At 49.1% G+C, this 18,230-nt stretch overlaps 2 protein-coding genes across 8 annotated transcripts in view; both read right to left on the bottom strand.

The window, feature by feature from the left end:
- The window catches only part of MACF1 (microtubule actin crosslinking factor 1), a 366,624-nt gene that overhangs the window by 60,269 nt on the left and 288,125 nt on the right, over positions 1-18,230 (bottom strand). The window lies entirely within an intron of this gene.
- KIAA0754 (KIAA0754 ortholog) lies at positions 1,907-7,313 on the bottom strand. The gene is made up of 2 exons (XM_040974267.1): positions 4,437-7,313; positions 1,907-4,349 (listed from the first exon to the last, which is right to left on the bottom strand). Exons 1-2 carry the CDS (start codon positions 7,270-7,272, stop codon positions 3,025-3,027), a joined length of 4,161 nt encoding a protein of 1,386 aa, XP_040830201.1. The 5' UTR covers positions 7,273-7,313; the 3' UTR covers positions 1,907-3,024.

Below are 18,230 nucleotides of genomic sequence, written 5' to 3'. Positions count from 1 at the left end.
CCAGGTGCTGACATAATCTGACAGCAATGAGCACGTCCCTCCCTTTCTCCCTCTGCAGACACGGGGGGGGGGGGGGGGGGCGGGGGAAGATTTGTCTCACTCATCTTCCTCTACATCTTGACCCTCCCCACACTAACTGGAGACCCACATGGGTGTGCATTCACTTCAACTATGTAAACAATATCAAATTGGGGGAAAAGGACCCAGTGCAATAGCATAGTGGTTAAGGTCCTTGCCTTGAATGCTCCAGGATCCCATACGGGCACCAGTTCTAGTCCTGGCAATTCCACTTCCCATCCAGTTCCCTGCCTGTGGCTTGGGAAAGCAGTCGAGGATGGCCCAAAGCCTTGGGATCCTCCTGCACCTGCATTGGAGACCTGGAAGAGCTCCTGGCTCCTAGCTTCAGATTGGCACAGCACCAGCTGTTGTGGCCACTTCAGGAGTGAACTATCGGACACAAGATCTTCCTCTCTGCCTCTTTTCTCTATATCCGCCTTTCCGATAAAAATAAATAGATCTTTTTAAAAAAAGGGGGGGGGTAAAACTTCATTTAAACAAATCCTTATTCTCTATGCTAACTCTATAGTGTTTGTGTATTTTTAAAATGGCATTCCAGGGTCCTGCACGGTGGCCTAGTGGCTAATGTCCTTGCCCTGCATGTGCCAGGATCCTATATGTGCACAAATTCATGTCCTGCTGGTCCCATTTCCCATTCAGTTCCCTGCAGCCATGGGGCTCTGTACCTGCGTGGGAGACCTGGAAGAGGCTCTGGGCTCCTAGCTTTGGATCAGCTCAATTCTGGCCATTGCAGCCACTTGGGGAGTGAATTAATGGACAGAAGATCTTCCTCTCAATCTCTCCTCCTCCCTGTATATCTGACTTTTCAATAAAAATAATAAATAAATAAAATGGCCTTCCAATATTTTCACAGGTTAAGGATCCTGGCTGGTATTATAGCTTAGATACTTCCACTTATGTACACAAATATAATCATCTATTTACTTCCAGATATTCCATAAAGTAACTACTTCAAAGATGGGCAATATGCAGTGGCGCTACCATTTCCTTCTGTTACTGATATCAGGCATTTCAGGAAATGACTGTTCCTTGGAGCTGGAGGGATTCTTATGACTATCAAGTCCCAGTTATCAATATTCATTTTGCAGATCAAAAAACAGATCCCAGATACTTATAAGTTTCTCTCAGGCCCTGCCAAGATGGCGTAGTGCTAAATCCTAGCCATACATGGGCAGGGATCCCATACGGGCACTGGTTTGTATCCCAGTTGCTCCATTTCCCTTCTAGCTCCCTGTTTGTGGCCTGGGAAAGCAGTTGAGGATGGCCCAAAGCCTTGGGACCCTGCACCCACGTTGGAGACTTGGAAGAGGCTCTGGGCTCCTGGCTTCGGATTTGCTCAGCTCCAGCTGTTGTTGTCACTTGTGGAGTGAATCAGCGGATGAAATATCTTTCTGCCTCTCTTCCCTATAAATCTGACTTTCCAATAAAAATAAACAAATCTTCTGCATATGTGACTGGCTCCTGATAAATATAATAACTGTATTTCACTGATTGCTTCAGTACTTTGTTATCAATAATACCAGCATAAGAAACTTAGTCTGCTACTGACTTATCATCCTATTTTTGGACAGGTTATGGGGATCTTGGTGTCAATAACATTCAATAAAACTCAAAAAACCAATCTAAAATGCATCTATTTGAAAAATGACACATCCTAATTTGATGGGAGACTGCATTATGAAATAACTGTCAAAGCCCAAGGTGACACAGCTTATCACTCAGCTGGGCAGAGGATCTGCGGCAACATTAACAGCCTTAAGGATGCAGCTGGCATGACTTTGAGACCGGGAGGTGCTTGTCTGTGTAACCGGCACTCCAGCAGACTAAGGCTGCCCTGAGAGGCTCTCAGTGGGGTGGGCAATGGAACTCAACTTCCCTGCACAGCCATGGGCATCCCAGGAGATTACTATTCATTCATTCATGAATGCCTGCCACGAGGGTGGCACTGATTTGGATACTGGAGATGGAATCAAATCAAAGCTTCCTCCTCACACAGTTTTCCCACACTGAATTAGATTAACCCTCTAACTTCATTCCTTACCAAAGAGGAAACAACACCTGGCAGTTAACCAGAGAAAGCTGCTGATCTCAAATTCCTTTGTCTAGGAGGGCTGAAGGGTGTGGAAAACTGTTCTCAACTATTTCCTAACACATTCAGGTCTCCAATGTCCGGAAACTCATAGTTGAGAGAGAATATTTAGCCCAATTCTCTCATTTCATATAGCAACTGAAGGAAAATGACTTATGTAAAGACTCAGAGGCAGTCTGACAAAATGAGTGAAATACCTCTATTTTTGTAAACATTGGTGTGTCTTTGGTTTTAAGAAACCTACTTTCATGTTAAGATGCTGTTATTCAAATATCTCTATGCTGGCTTCACGCAGCCAACTTTGATCAATTCTTCCAATCAACTAATACATCCGTTTGAAGAGAAAGGGGAGAAAGGGCCAGTAATTCAGATCTTGCTCGCCTGGTACCACAGATGTCCTATCTCATTTTGTCCTCAAATCCCTGCAGGGTACTACTGCATTAACACGAGAAAACTGGAGACAGGCTACCTAACCTTCCCAACAATTCAGAAGGACTCTAGTTTTTACTGTAAAGCGCACACTCTGTCCTCTACAGAACTACTGACATCACAGATAAGCAAATAATTTCTTGATTTAGGAAAGAACATAATCTCTGTATATCAAAAGCAAATGATCCTTTCATGCTAATAATCGTTAGAAGAAAATGCACACTGACAACTGTTTACATCATTTTCCCTTGAGCTTGGCTTATCTGAATAAAAAATGGAGTATGAGTAATAGACAAAATTAAGATACATTTTCCCTATAAATTCAATTAAGAACAGAAAACTAAAATCCTAGGGGGTTCAAAAAGAATAGGAAGGACTGCCAGTGCCATTTCTCAACACTATCAAGTTAAAGAACTTGTAAATCTCACTTAACTCTCCAGACCCTTCCAGGCAACAAAAGGGGCAACAATTACCTCATTTGAATTTAATCCATCAGTTGCAGCCAGAGGCACTTTCCCATGTAGCACTGTGCCAGTCACCTCTTTTAATCCAAATGCTGAGGAATCAAGGTCCTCCTTGATCCGTTCTAGAACAGGAGTTCCTTCTTCCAATATAGGCACTGATTCAGTATGAGCAGTGTCTCCCAGGAAGGGTGTGCCAGCAGGGCAATTGCTCTCCTCCACAGAAGGCACTGCAGCAACTGGGGCAGCAGGGTCCTCTGGGGTGGGTACTTCAGCAGCTGGGATGGCATGCCCTTCCGGGGTAAGCACTGTAGCAGCTAGGAACCCAGACTCTAGTGGAGCAAACACTGCTGCAGCAGCTGGGGCAGCAGGGTCCTTTGGAGTGGACAATGCTGCAACAGCTGGGGCAGCAGGCCCTTCTGGGGCGAGTACTATAGCAGCTAAAGAGGCAGGCTTCTGTGGGGCAGACACTGCTGCAGGAGCTGAGGCAACAGGCTCCCCTGTGGTTGGTACTGTAGGAGCTGAGGCAGCAGGCTCCTCTGGGGACAATGGTACTGTAGGAACTGGGGTGGCAAGCTCCCCCGGGGTCGGTACTGCAGCATCTGTGATGGCAGGTTCCTCTGGGGATGACAGTGCTGCAGGAGCTGGGGCGACAGGCTCCTCTGGGGATGATGGCACTGCAGGAGCTGGGGCAACAGGCTCCTCTGGGGATGACGGCACTGCAGGAGCTGGGGCGACAGGCTCCTCCGGGGTAGGTACTGCAGAATTTAGGATGGCAGGCTCCTCTGAGGATGATGGTGGTGCAGGAGCTGAGGCAGTAGGCTTCCCTGGGGTTGGTGTTACAGCAGCTGGGGTGGCAGGCTCCTCTGGGGATAAAGGTGCTGCAGGAGCTGAGGTGGCAGGCTCCTCTGGTATAGGTAGTGCTGCAGAAGCTGGGGTGGCAGGGTCCCTGGGAGACAATGGCACTGCAGAAGCTGGGGTGGCAGGCTCCTCTGGTATAGGTAGTGCTGCAGAAGCTGGGGTGGCAGGGTCCCTGGGAGATGATGGTGCTGCAGGAGCTGGGGTGGCAGGCTCCTCTGGGGTAAGTAGTGCAGGAGCTAGGGCAACAGGCTCCTCTGGAGACAATGGCGCTGCAGAAGCTGGGGTGGCAGGCTCCTTGGGGGACAACGGTGTTTCAAGAGCTGGGGCGACAGGCTCCTCTGGAGTGAGTACTGCAATGGCCAGGATTCTAGACTCCTCTAGGATAGGTACTGAAAGAGTTGGGGCAGTGGGCTCCTGTGGGGCAGACACTGCTGCAGGAACTGAGGCAGCAGGCTCCCCTGGGGAGAGTACTGTGACAGTCAAGATGTTAGACCCCTCTAGGGTAGGTAATGAAGAACATGGAGCAGCTGGCTCCTGTGGAGCTGTTGTTGCTGCAGGAGCTGGGGCATCAGGCTTCTCTGGGGTAGGCACTGCAGCAGCCGGAGCAGGATACTTCTCTGAGGTGGCTGCTGCTGCAGGAATTGGAGTGGTGGGTTCTTCCCGGACAGGCACTGAAGCAGTGGGGGTGGTGGGCTCTTCCAGGACAGGCACTGAAGCAGTGGGGGTGGCAGGCTTTTCTGGGGTGTCATCCTCTTTTGTGATTGGCACTGGAGCAGCTGAAGCAGTCCCCTCTGGGGCAGACACTGCAGCAACTGTGACATTCTCTGTAGGAACCACGAAGGCAGCTGGGATGTCTTCCTTTGGGAAGGGCACTAGAGCAGCAGCCACAGCAGTTCCTTGTGGTTCAGACACTGCAGCAAGCAGGACATTCTCTTCCAGGGTGGGCACTGTAGCAGTTGGAGCAAGCCCTTGGAGGATGGGCATCCTTTCCTCCAAAACAGATTCACTATTACTAGACTTGGTGGCTTGCTCCCCTGGAAGGATATTTTGCAGTGAAGTTCCTCCCCATGATGCCACGTTCAGCTCAGGCTTTCTGTCAATCACAGTTCCTACTCCATCTCCGTGTCTCAGTTCCCTAACCAGAACGTCTGATTCTGGAGACTTGCTCTGGAGACTGTCTGGGACCTGCTCTGGGGAGTCTTTATGAGAATGCGTTGGGGCTCCATCTTCCAAAAGTTTGGCTTGACAATCCAGCTCTTCTGCCTCATCAAAAACTTTCTCCACACACAATTCACAAAGGTCCACATTTCCCAAGGATGCCACACTACTATTTTCTGGATTAATAGCTCCTTTCTCACTTTTCAAACACATCTCATCTGTTAGGAAACGTGAGTCATATGATAACACCTCTGCTTCAGGTCTTGAGGTAACATCTGTGAGTTCATGATTAAACGCAAAACTGAGGGGAGGACTCCCAATATGCTTTTTCACATTCCTCTTAGTTTGACTGCAGTCTACCTGGGACAAATTGCCATTTTCTTTGGCCAGCTCAGAAGCAATAAAGCCTGATAAATCATCATGAGAAGCCAGGTGATCAGGGTTTGGCAATTCTCCTGAATCCTGCATTCCTAGTGACTCCAGGTCTGCTGGGTTACTGGACTTAAATTCCCCTGCAGCTGTGGGGCTAAAAGGCACTTTTTCACACTCCTCCTTGTTAACAGTGGAAGCGTCAGAGGCAGTAAGTTCCACAGCATTAGGCACCTGAGAAGAATCCAGGGCACTAAAATACTCACAATCCAACCCAACAGCATAGTCCTTTTTGCTTACATTTAAAAGGCCTACATGTTGTCCCTTCTCTGAGGGTGCCCCTGGAAAGTGACTAATCACAGATGAATTTTCTGCATCCTGGGATGGGGCCAGCCATTCAGCAGAGGCCTGATTCTGCAGCTCAGCTGGAGGAGTGACCACTTCTTCACACAGACACTCCTTTTCAAGTTCAAGAAACATCTGCACTGAGTCTGTGTCAGAGAGCTGCTCTGCACCAACAGGACTCTCCAGGCCCCGAGGAGTTCTGTCTTCCATCTCCCCTGTGAGAACATAGCTGTGATCTAGGGGTGTATCCCGGGGAACAGAAGCCAGCTGGTCCTGAGATGGCTGTGGGTTATCACAACAAGAAATCTGATCAAGATCTGGGTGGCCGAGAACACCCGAGGCAGCAGCTAAGCTATCAGCTTCATCCTCTGCCACTGCTGTTGTGTCTGTTGGTTCCTTCTCTCCAGTATCTGTCAGGTTGTTCTCATTTGCCATCAGAGAAGTCTTCCCTGTCTCTGACAGTTTCTCTTCCTCCCAATCTTCCTCAGCCTCCATCATGATCCATCGCTCATCTTCCTCAAACTTTAGCTCAGACTCGGTTTTCTCTCTCAGGGTGGGGATTACAAGTATATTCAATTCCGGATCCAAGAGCTCTTCACTCAGGCAAGGCGAGAGAGGCGGTATTTCCACAGCGCAGGCCGTTTCCCCAAGGGGGTGCTGCTTCTCACCGAAGCTTCCCTTAGCCGAACTTTTCATGGCCCTGGGCCAGGTTGCACTTGAGAATCTGTGTTCCTGCGTAACATCTGTGTTAGCACTTGCCGCTGGAGCTTCTGATTCTGCAGGCAGGAATTGGTAGGGAGAGCTCTCACTGTGCTGCTGAAATCTCAAGTCCTGACAGTCTCCACTTAAGTTCTTCACATCTTGCACTTCTGAAACACCTACAGACTTGGACACATGTTGCAGAGTTACAGCCTCTGCCCGAGGTGCCCTCTGGTCTAACTGACCAGAACTTGCTGTTAATACAGACTTGGATTCCTTCTTCTCTTGCAAGGAAGGGTTGGAAGCACCAACTTCTGAAACCTCACTGAGAGAAGCTTCCATCCTTTCTGCAAATTCTGGGAAGTTGGGTGGCATGAAGGACTTCCATGATCTCCTGTTAACATTGTCTCTGCGCTCTGCATTGGGCCGCCTCCTGGGTGGTGCAGGTGCCGACTTCTGCACATCACTGCTTAGCTTTAATGCATCAAAGATGATTCTCTCATCCAGTTTTTTGCCTTCCGGCGCTCTAGATTCAAAAACATTAGACGCTGCCCCTAACGTGCCATTGCTGGATATAGTGCTTCCCTCCAGCTTTTCCATGGTGCTTTTGGAAGTCTGATTAAGCTTTGACCCCTGGTCAATCTGTTCATTTATCCTCATGGTATCATAGATAGAACGCTGTGGAACATAGCAATCCTCTATATAGCCATCCTCCTCCTCACCCTTCCCCAGGCAGGTAGGGTTCCGCCTTAAACAGTCTGGTCGGCTCAGTGGCTTACCCATACTTTTTTAATCACGAGAAATCATTAATCTCTGAAAAAAATTTTTTTTCACAGCTTCTCCCAAAACACATTGTATGAAAAGTCCTTTTACATGTTCATGCCCCCACACCACCAAGTGCATTCATCCTCCAGAAGGGTCTGGAAGCCCCGCTTTGGAACCATCCTGGGAGAAGCTCTCAGGGGAAGCTTTTTCCTCACAGGCAAGCAGCCTCAAAGTTGCAGACAGATAAACGGCATAATTCAATCAACAAATAAAATAAGTCCTCATATGGCTTCTGGTTCTTTTTAAATTATTATTTTAAAGAGCACTGCTCTTTCTCATTCAGTTAGCAAAAAAATCATCTGGTATTGACATGTCATATTCAATACCTAAGTTCCGGTAACTTCTCATCAAAGCTGAGTGAGTCTTTTAATAACAATGGCACAGCCTCTCTAGTCTTCCAAGTATGGCCCAAGCTCCCATAAATTCCTTTCATTTTCTCCTCAGTCCCAGCCCTGGAGAGTCCAGCTGGTCTGAATTAGCCATTCGTCCTCCCAAGTTGGGATGTTTGCATTTGAACTGGGCTGGTCGGCGGATATTCCTGCAACTTTAAACACAGGAAGTCCTTCATTCGCGGCCAGCTTGGGGCTTCCTGTCTCCAAAACATCATGGCATTGTTGTGGCTCCCAGGCCAACCCCGCGCTGTGGCCGCAAAACAAGCCGATTGCAGCCCGCGCCGGGCCTTCCAGTAGGCGCACGGGCGGGCTGCAGCGGCAGCGAGGGTCGGTCGGAGAGGCTCCCTCAGCACCGCTTCCTCTCCCGCGCCCCGTCGCGCGCCCCGGAGGGCCAGGGTCGCCTCACCGTGGGCTGGCAGGTGGGTCCCGCGCTCAGGAAGTTAGTTTGTCCCTCCGGCAGCCGCGTTCTTCTGCCGTGGGCGCCGCCGCCCCCGCCAGTCCCCGGCCTGCAGCCGCCGCACCGTGGGCTGCATGACAAGCAGCCACCTCTATTCTCCGCTGCGCCGCCGACCCCGCGGCCCGCCGTCCTCCCCAGCCCGCAGCTGTCACGGTCCCGGCATGCGAACTTCTGGCTGGGAACAAAAGGCTCCGCTCCGGCCGGGCGGGAGGCGCCCTCCTCCCTCGCGCCGCGCGGCTCTCTCCCTCGCCGCTCGCGGGAAGTGCTGGGCTGGCGGCGGCCCTCCTCCCGCTTCCCGCGCCGCCGCCGCCGCCCGCCCCGCCCGGGCAGCCCCCCAGGCCGCGGGCAGCGCGCTCCGCGCAGAGCCGACGGGAGGAGGGCGGAGCCGCGGGGAGGAACGACCCCCGCGAGGGCGGAGGCGGCCGACGGGATTGGAGACCGAGCCACCGAGGGAGGGGCTTCCAAGGGCTCCGAACGAGCGAGGGACCCCCGGCGCCAGCCGCTCGGCTCCCGAAGCCCACGCCCACCGCGCCCCGGGGCCCCGGGCGGGAGCCCCGCCCCCCGAGACCGAGCGGGGAGCGGCACCGGAGCGAGGCTCGGCCGCGCCGCGCAAATCCCCTGACAAAGGGAGGCCCGGCCCCACCGCCCCCGCCTCGCTCCGACCCGCCGGGCTCGCCGCCCAGCCCAAGGGCGAACGGACCCAGAAGCGGCGCCCCCGCCTCCCCGCTGCCAGCCGGCCCTGGCAAGGGCCACTCCGGGCCCCATCTGCTGTCAGGGTCGCGCTGGCTGCAGTGGGCGGCCCGCAGCGCCCTTGGATCCAGCGCAGCCGCCAAAGGCTCCCCAGTCTCCAATGTCACCTTTGGCACGCCCCTCTGCCGGCCCACAGACGACCACAGCCTCACACTCAGCACTTGGCTGGTGTCCCACGGAATTCGGCCACGCAGAGACCCAGTCATTGGATATACTCTAGGCACATTCCACGTCCTGTTTCCCCGTTCCAGTCCCGGGCCATCCTCCCGGCGGGGTCTTCCTGCCCACAAATCTGAGTGGTGCCCGGGGAGGAAGATGGAATGAAGGGGACGGCGGCGACGCCCCACTCCCAGACACCTGAACTCCGTATTGCCATGCACATCCAAGTAAACCTGAGCCTCCTTGCGGCCATATGAAAAGCTCGGGTCTATATTTCAAGTCTCAGGACAGACAATATTAAAGTTAACCACAATTCAGTTCTCAGCCTCTTAGCTTTTAGGTAATCCAGCTGGTCACCTGGTGACTTAAACAAAAGGCCAACCCAGGAAGCCGGCTGTCCGCCAGAGGCAGCAGCGTGGCTGCAGGGGTGCCACACCGTGCTCCCTTTGTGAAGGCCGTTCCCTGGCTCAAGGAAGGAGCAAAGGAGAATATGTGAACATCTTGGAATCACACTGAACCATACCATCAGTCTTGGAAAACTTAAGGAAAAGTTATTTCTGTCCTTTACGCCAACATGAAGAGAAGGCAGTAGATGGTATGTGGAGATCTGGCAGCGAAACCTCAGGCTATTACTTAAGGAGTCGGAGAAGTCCTGGCCAAAAATGAGGGCTGTGCTCAATCCTGGGATTGGAACTAAACAAACGGAAGATCTCTGGCAAATGGCTTCACACCTCATTTCTTACTTACCAAGGGGCTACTGACTGAATCTCCCCACTCAGACCAGAAACTGAGGAGAGGGGAGGCAGCCCAGTTTCAGAATTCCTTAACCCTCTTAAAGGAGATGCCCCCCGATTCCTGTGTCCTAGTCCCACACGGCCAGGCTCTAGAAACCCTGCTTGACCTAGAGAAAGTTCCAGGAGACGTGACCAGTGTGAATTATCTGAAGGCTGGGATGTGGGAGGAAGGAAATCTGTTCCGTTCGACTCCTTAGGCTGGCATGCTAAGATTCAAGGGCAGTTTTCAAACCAGCAGAGAGCTTTCTCACAGCTACTCAAAGAATAGGGTGTCCCTTTAAAGGGCGACTCTCCTGACCCAGGAAATGTGAGCAAACACTTCCAGCAAATAAATAGCAGAAATTTACAAATCCTCTACAGTTTATACAGGTTGAGTTTTAAGGTGCTTCTGAATTGAGACAGTTATTCTAAGGATCCTAAGCAGCTTGAAGAATCCAGGTTTTAGTTTTCTTTAATTATTCAGAACTGGAAAAACCTCGAGAAGCAGATCAATTTCATTAGCAAATCTCCTTGGCCAAACACATTCACATAAGTGTTCAGATATCATAACAGACCATTTAGCATGCCATAGTTCCTCTGGTTGGAAGAATCTGAGGAATTCAAGCAGTGGACTAAGGGTGGGTGGTTGTTCTACAAAAAAGAATGATCTTGATGTGGAGTCACAAGCTTCATGGCCAGAAATTCCTTTCCTCTTTCCTCACCACCAAGTCAGGTGCCAATCGATTCAGCATTTTTCTTAATGAACCCTTCTTTACACCTACCCATACGACTGGACTTCCCTCATCAAGGTCCCATAGAAGTAAACGGAGCATTCCAGCAGATTCAAATTACTTATCAGCTTGAGTCAATCGCTCTAATTAAGGCATTAGGAAAAATATTACAGAGAAACCCCTCAAAAGCCAGCGGGAAAGATTACGTATAGTCAATCAGTCTCCCTTCCCCCTCAAAAAAAATTCCACAAAGCCAAACAACGCTTTAAGTCTTTACTCTTGTTTTCTTTTTAAATATCATGCATGTGATCAGAAATAAATCACAGGAAGCAGGAGGTCGGTTCCCTCCACATCTTACTCTGTATCTACTCGTGAGCTTCCCCCTAGTTTAGGTATGTGGAACTCTGCCAGCAGCCATCTCAGAGACTGAAATAAATACCTGATACGCCTTTTGCCTCTTGCTGCCCCGATAGCTACAACAACAACAAGCATCTGTTCAAACTTCTTAAAAGAGAAATACAGGCAGCTTCCCCTCCCCCCAACCAACCTTTGCATGCTTCTTCTACCGTTAAACGCACAAATGCAGGCACTAAAGCCAAATTTCAAATTAATTTTCAGTTAGCTTATTACAGAGCTCAAAGAATTTTCTACTCGTTTTGAAATCCCTTAGAAGAGACTTTGGTGTCAATTTTTTCTTCATTGAGTGTAGGAGAACTAGGCGTCCTGGCCCCTCCAGCTCTCCCTGCTGTCTTCCTAATTACAGGCAGTCGGGTGTAGTCACACCCTCACACAACACCCTCTCCAAGTTCTGGCCCTGGCAGCCTGCCTTCCTGGGCTGCAGACCTCTGCTGCCAGCCCGCCAGGACAATCTGGCGCCCTCATAGCTACACCTCCTTAGGTTCTACTATCTTTGCATCTACCTTGGAGGGGGTGGCTCTCTCTCTTTCTCTCTCTCAGGATTCTATCTGCGTAAGAGAAGATACAGGACTGGTTGAATCTTGCTCATTTTGAACCTACAAAATGCCTTTCATCTTTGGATCTTGACTTTTACAAGCATTATTTAGTGGCAAGTGGAAACTCCACACTATTGGTCTGTACCTGTTAGGCCTCAGCTACTTCCACCCTCTGGTGCTTTTACTGTTGTAAAACTGGCTACAAAGTGGCTCATAAAGTACAGCATGCTGTGCGGCGTTTGTTTAAAATGGGAAGCGTTTGGATACTTTCATAGCAGCGCTGAACTCATGAAAAAGCTATACACACTCTGCAAGTACTCTCCTAACCTCCTGAGCCCTTTCCTGCTTATTGGCTTCCCCAAAAGACAGTGTATTTATCCCCGCATTTAGACTAATGTCATCAAAACAGTGGTGATGACAAAACCACACGGCTTTGCAAGTTAGGAAAGATCTGACAAGGGCAGCAGGCAGGAAGGCAGGGTGACGCAGGGAAGGCTGTGGGGAGGGAGGGAAGTGCACTATCAGGATTTGGACAGACAGAACTACTGAAGACAAATCTTTCTAAGTAAAGTGCTAGAGTCAGCATAGCACGGGGCCCTAAAAAAGCAAATTCTAATTTCAGAACAGTTTAGGTACAAGTGAATGTGCCTAAATGAATGGTTAAATAGCTCAAAGTCATTCACCAAGGCCTTTGGAAGCCAATACTGAAAACCTTTATTACATCTAGATTTAGCTAACAGAAACTTTAAGGGGGGAGCGTGGCTGTGGTATAAGTGATTGAATGATGAGAAGAAGGTTTATCAGAAATTTGGGACAATGTGCTTATTCAACTTCTGTTTTTGTCTTAGTTAACAAAACCAAATTCTGGAGTCAGTGTTGAAGTTAAGCATGCTAAGCTGTTGTTTGCATCGCATATTGGAATGCCACCTTAAATTCTGGCTGCCCTGCCTCTTCTCCAGCTTCCTGCTAACATATCTGGGAAGGCAGCCAAGAAAAGTTCAGGGGATTGGGTTCTTGATACCCAGGTGGGAGACCTGCATGGAATTCCCAGCTTTTATCTGGCCCAGTTCAGGCAACTGTGGCCAATTGGGGAATTAACCAATGGATGGAAAACCCCTCCACGATTGTGCCTTTCACATCAATCAATCAATCCATCATTAAAAAAAAAAACTATATATGAAGCTTATGGTGCTAAGCTTACTTGTTTAAAATAACATAGCTAGGGAAAATGGAAGGGCAAAGCACGGTAGCCTAGCAGTTAAACTCTTTGCCTTGAACGCGCTGGGATCCCACATGGGATCCAATTTGTGGGATTCAATTTGTATCTCAGTGGTCCAAATTCCCATCCAGCTCCCTGCGTGGCCTGGGAAAGCAGTCAAGGACAGCCCAAAGCCTTGGGACCCTGCACCCATGTGGGAGACATGGAGAAAACTCCTGGCTTTAGATTAGCTCAGCACCAGCTGTTGCAGCCACTTGGGAATCAATGGTAAATCAGCTGACAGAAGATCTTTCTATCTCTCCTCTCTGTATATCTGACATTCCAATAAAAATAAACAACTTAAAAAATGGGGAAAAGGACTGCAAAAGAAGTCACAGAAGCATAGTATTTGGATTTTACAACTGACCAGATAGATGGCAAGTTAAAGGAAAAATAAACGAGACTTAATACAGCAGTATTACTCTTGGGTTGCTAAGGGCATAGTGATAGTGCCTGGGTGTTTGATGTGAATAAAGTTGCCACTTGGAATGTCCTCATCTCCTATGGGAGTACCTGGTTCAAAATCCTGCTCCTCCACTTCCAATCCAGCTTCCTGCTGATGTGCACCTAGGAGGCAAGTGATGGTCCAAGTCCCTGCCACCAATATGGAAGACTCAGAATTCCAGTTTTCTAGCTTTGACCTGTCTCAGCCTTGACTGCTACAGGCATCTGGGGGGTGAGCTTATAGATGGAAGATCTTTTTCTTAAAGATTTATTTTTTTTTAATTTTTATTGCAAAGGTATAATAGAGAGAGAGAGAGAGAGAGAAAGATCTTCCATCCAATGATTCACTCCCCCAAGTGACTGCAATGGCTAGAGCTGCCCTGACCTGAAGCCAGGAGCCAGGAGCTCTTCGGATCTCCCACATGGGTGCAGAGTCCCAAGGCTTTCGACTGTCCTCTATTGCTTTACTAGGCTACAAGCAGGGAGCTAGATGGGAAGCGGGGCTGCAGCAATTTCAAGGCAAGGACTTTAGTAGCTAGGCTACCATACCAGGCCCAGATGGAAGATCTTGATATTTACTCTTCCACCTTACCCCCACTTTATTTTTTTTTTTTGTTAACATTATTCATTTTTATTGGAAATGAAAATTTGCAGTGAGAAAGAAACACTCAAAGAAAGATCTTCTGTCCACTGGTTTACTCCCCAAATGGCCACAAAGACTGCAGCTGAGCCAATTGAAGCCAGGAATCAGCAGTTTTTTCCTGGTCTCCCACACAGGTGCAGGGTCCCAGGCTTTGGGCTATCCTCTGCTATTTTCCCAGGCCACAAGCAGGAAAGTGGATAGAAGTGGGGCCACCTGGACATGAACTGGTACCCATATGGGATCCCAGCACTTGCACGGTGAGGATTAGCTAATTTAGGCTTCATGCCAAGTCCTAACTTTACCTTTCAAATAAATAAATAAATATTTAAAAATATTTTGCAAAGTATGAGAGCCAAGGCGGGTACTGGGCCAAGCAAGGCAAGGCTGCAACATTTGTTGGCTTATATGTGGGAGGGTCTGGGTGTAGGCCAGGCTGGGCTAATCTGCAGCACCCACTGGCACATGTGAGAGCCGAGACTGGATGTGGGCTGCACTGCAATGGGCTAGGCTGCAACACCCACCAGTGAGAACTCACACTGTGGCCACACCATGCCAAAGCAGGTGGAACCACCCACCAGCACACAAAATATCTAGGGCTAAGAACAGGACCAATGGGAGAACCTTGGGGCTCTCCTGCTAATCTGAAGCTCCCACTAGTGAGTGTGAGAGTAGGGATTGGGGGTGGACCTGGCCGGGAAAACTGCAGCATCCCTCAGCATATGTGTTGGCTGGGCCTGGGGACATTCCAGCTGAGTTGTAAAATGCAAGAGCCAGTTGTAAAATGTGAGGCTGTAGCATCATGGGCAAGTGCTGGGACTAGATGTATGTGGGGCTAAACCACAGCACCCTCTGTGGGCTCTCTTCTGCTAGGTGCGGCTCCCAACGGTGAGCACAAAGGCCAGGATGGACAAGGCAAGGTCATCCATTAGTATAAATGTGGGCACGGTCTGCAGAAGTTTGGACTGACCTAAGCCACAGCACCCATGGATGTGCATGAGAGCCGGATGGGATGTGGCACAGACTGGGCAAAACCACCAGCACATGCCAGCACATGAAAATTCTGGGGCAGGGGATAGGTCTAGGGGATATTACCAGCGGTTACACTGACTAGGCTATGTCACTCACTGGTGTGCATGAGGGTCAGGCTTGTGCAGAGCTGGGCTGGGCGAGGCTGTAGTACCCGTCAGTTCTCATGAGACAGGGCTAGGGGCAGAACTGACCTGGCAGCTGCATGCACCAGTGTATGTGCTGGCTGGTGAGGTTGATAGACTGAACCTGATCCTGCACTGGCTAGCGCATACAAGAGTCAAGTCTGAGGCCACCCCACGTGGAGTTTCTTGAGGGATTCCCCAACCACATCACCTTTCTCAAAACCTGACCATAGGGAAAATCACAAACATGTGGTCCAACACTGGACTGCACGTACTGGGGCTGGGCCTCCTTAGCTGCTGATGCCCATGCAGTGGACAGCATGCCCAGATCCACATGGCGCATGAGACAGCCAGCTCCTCTAGGCCACAAAAAGATATCAAATGTCTCATCAGAGGATGGGAAGCAGAACAGGTGGGGCAATTCTCCTGGCCAAGCTTTGCACCAACTGTCTGGATCTGTGGATGTACTAAGGTGGACTTGGTCAGTCAACAGGCCTTGGAGACATTCTCAACCCTGCTGCGATGAAGGCAACGACATCTCACAACTATCAAAACCATTCCAGTAACACCCTTGGCACATTTTTCCCAATATCAGAGTCTTTAAGGTGTCATCCAATGACGACGCCTCCTCCCCAGGTGCTGACATAATCTGACAGCAATGAGCACGTCCCTCCCTTTCTCCCTCTGCAGACACAGGAGGGGGGGGGGAGATTTGCCTCACTCATCTTCCTCTACATCTTGACCCTCCCCCACACTAACTGGAGACCCACATGGGTGTGCATTCACTTCAACTACGTATACAATATTATAAGTAAAATAAAAATTACAAAAATATTTACTCATTTTTATTTGCAAGGCAACATTATGGAGTAAGGAGAGAGAGAGAGAGCGTCCATCCTTTGGTTTACTCTTCAAGTGGCTGTAATAGTCAGAACTGGGCCAGGTTTAAGCCAGAAGCTTATTTTGGATTTAGGAGCCCAAGGATTTGGGTCATTCTCTGCTGTTTTCTCAGGCCATTTGCAGGGAGCTGGATAGGAAGTAGAGCAGTCAGTCAGGACTTGAACCCATAAAGGATGTCAGTGCCACAGGCAAAGGCCTAGCCTGCTATCTACAGCGCTAGTCATAAATCTTTTTAAAGTGTCTGGGCCATTAGCCTAGTAGCTAAAGTACTTGCCTTGAACATGCCAGGATCTCATATGGGTGCCAGTTCATGTCCAGGTGGTCCAAATTCCCATCCAGCTCCCTACTTGTGGTCTCGGAACACAGTAGAGGATGCTCAAAGCGTTGGGATCCTGCACCTGTGCGGGAGCTCCTGGCTCCTGGCTTCTGGCTTCAATCAGCTCAGCTTTGGCCATTATGGCCACTTGGGGAGTAAATCAGCAGATGGAAATCTTTCCTCTCAGTATATCTGCCTTTCCAATAAAAATAAATAAATATTTTAAAAAATCTTAAAAAAAAAAAGGTGAATGAGCATTCTGAATGTGAAGTACTGAAAGACTACACCTGTAGCGGTGTCCAGAAGGGTCCTCACAAAAGGATCAAGCCTGAGGGGGAGACGTGGGTTTAGATATCTTCTCGCCAGAGCTGGCCATTACATATGCTGAGAGTAGAAGGAAAAGAGGATGATGACAGAATTCCAGGAACCGCTTAATTAGGAGATAGGAAGACAAGCTCAAAAGGAAAGAAGAGAACAGCCAGAGAAGAGATGGGACAGTACAATGTCAGAACACTAAATGGGGCCCAGCGTGGTGGCGCAAGTGGTTAAGGTCCTTGCCTTGCACACCCGGGATCCCATATGAGCCGGTTCTAATCCCGGCAGCCCCACTCCCCATCCAGCTCCCTGCCTGTGGCCTGGGAAAGCAGTGGAGGACGGTCCAAGGCTTTGGGACCGTGCACCCGCGTGGGAGACCCGAAAGAGGCTCCTGGCTTTGGACCGGCATAGCAGCGGCCATTGCACTCACTTGGGGAGTGAACCATCGAACAGAAGATCTTCCTCTCTGTCTCTCCTCTCTGTATATCCGCCTTTCCAATAAAAATAAAATAAATCTTAAAAAAAGAACACTAAATGAACAGAAAGATTTTTAAAAGACAGGTGAATTATTGCCCAATGGGCAAAGCAGTGAATGAGACAAGACCACTAGAACTGACAACCAAAAATGTTCTTTTGGCTTTTATGGGATAGTACAAGCCTTATGCTACTTTTCCTGCCAGTCCTTGTCTCCTCGGCTTCTGTTCTTGTCCTCTCGAGGCAATTTCACAAGGTAGTATCCTTGATCCTCTTATTTTCGCTTATTCAACAGACACTTATTGGGGTCTACTCAGTGCACAACTATGCCAGGCACTAAGGAAGAAAGTGACAAGCAGGATGTGGTCAGGAGCCTACATTCCAGCAGGGAAAAGAAACGTTAACTTGAAATCAACTGCAAAGAAAAGCAAACAGTGCTAAGGCAGCATGGGCCAAAGGGGTCTCATCTGGCCTGCTAGCGCTGTGAGCCTCCCTGAGAAAATGACCGCACGGACCTTCCCTTGGGATTGACAGTAGGATGTCCAGTTCAAGTTCCTCGGCTATTTCCACGAAACAGATGAATCTCTAAGGAATCCTGCTGCAGGAGTTTCCTCTCAAATATCAGAAAGAAATTTCTGAAAATTGCCTTCCATTTTGCTACTAAAGCATTTCTTACTACTGATCATGAATAACTTAGACTTCAGAAGATCAAAATCAGAGCTCCTGTTTTGGGAATGCATTACAAGATGACAATGATATTAAATGGCTCGCTTGAATGGAATGACTAATTCAAGCTGGTAAGCTCCAATTATTTTAATTCTTATCTTCTTCTTTTGACTCTTTTGAACTCATGACCATGTATTATTATAGGCATGTTTAGGATATATATATATACATATATATATGCCAAAGATTTTTCTATAAAACATCTCAATCTGACATGAGATTGGCAAACAGATGACCTGTATCTGTGTTTTTAAGCTGTTTTCCTATGAGACTAAACTGATGATTTTCTCTTCTACCTTGAGGCTCTAATTAAAGACTGATTAACAGCAAAAGGTATCTCTCCTAAAGATGCTGACTTAGTGGTTGCCACTCTATAGCAGTGGAGGAAGATAACATGGTCTGTGCTAAAAACTAATTAGGCCAAGGACCCAGAGATCGTTAGAGCTTATCTGATGGGTAACTGGCTGGTAAAGT

The sequence above is a fragment of the Ochotona curzoniae genome, unplaced genomic scaffold (genome assembly GCF_017591425.1).
Source record: "Ochotona curzoniae isolate NIBS_2020 unplaced genomic scaffold, NIBS_Ocur_1.0 contig_2404, whole genome shotgun sequence".
In the NCBI taxonomy this organism is placed as follows: domain Eukaryota; kingdom Metazoa; phylum Chordata; class Mammalia; order Lagomorpha; family Ochotonidae; genus Ochotona; species Ochotona curzoniae.
This window is presented reverse-complemented; position numbering and strand designations above follow the sequence as displayed.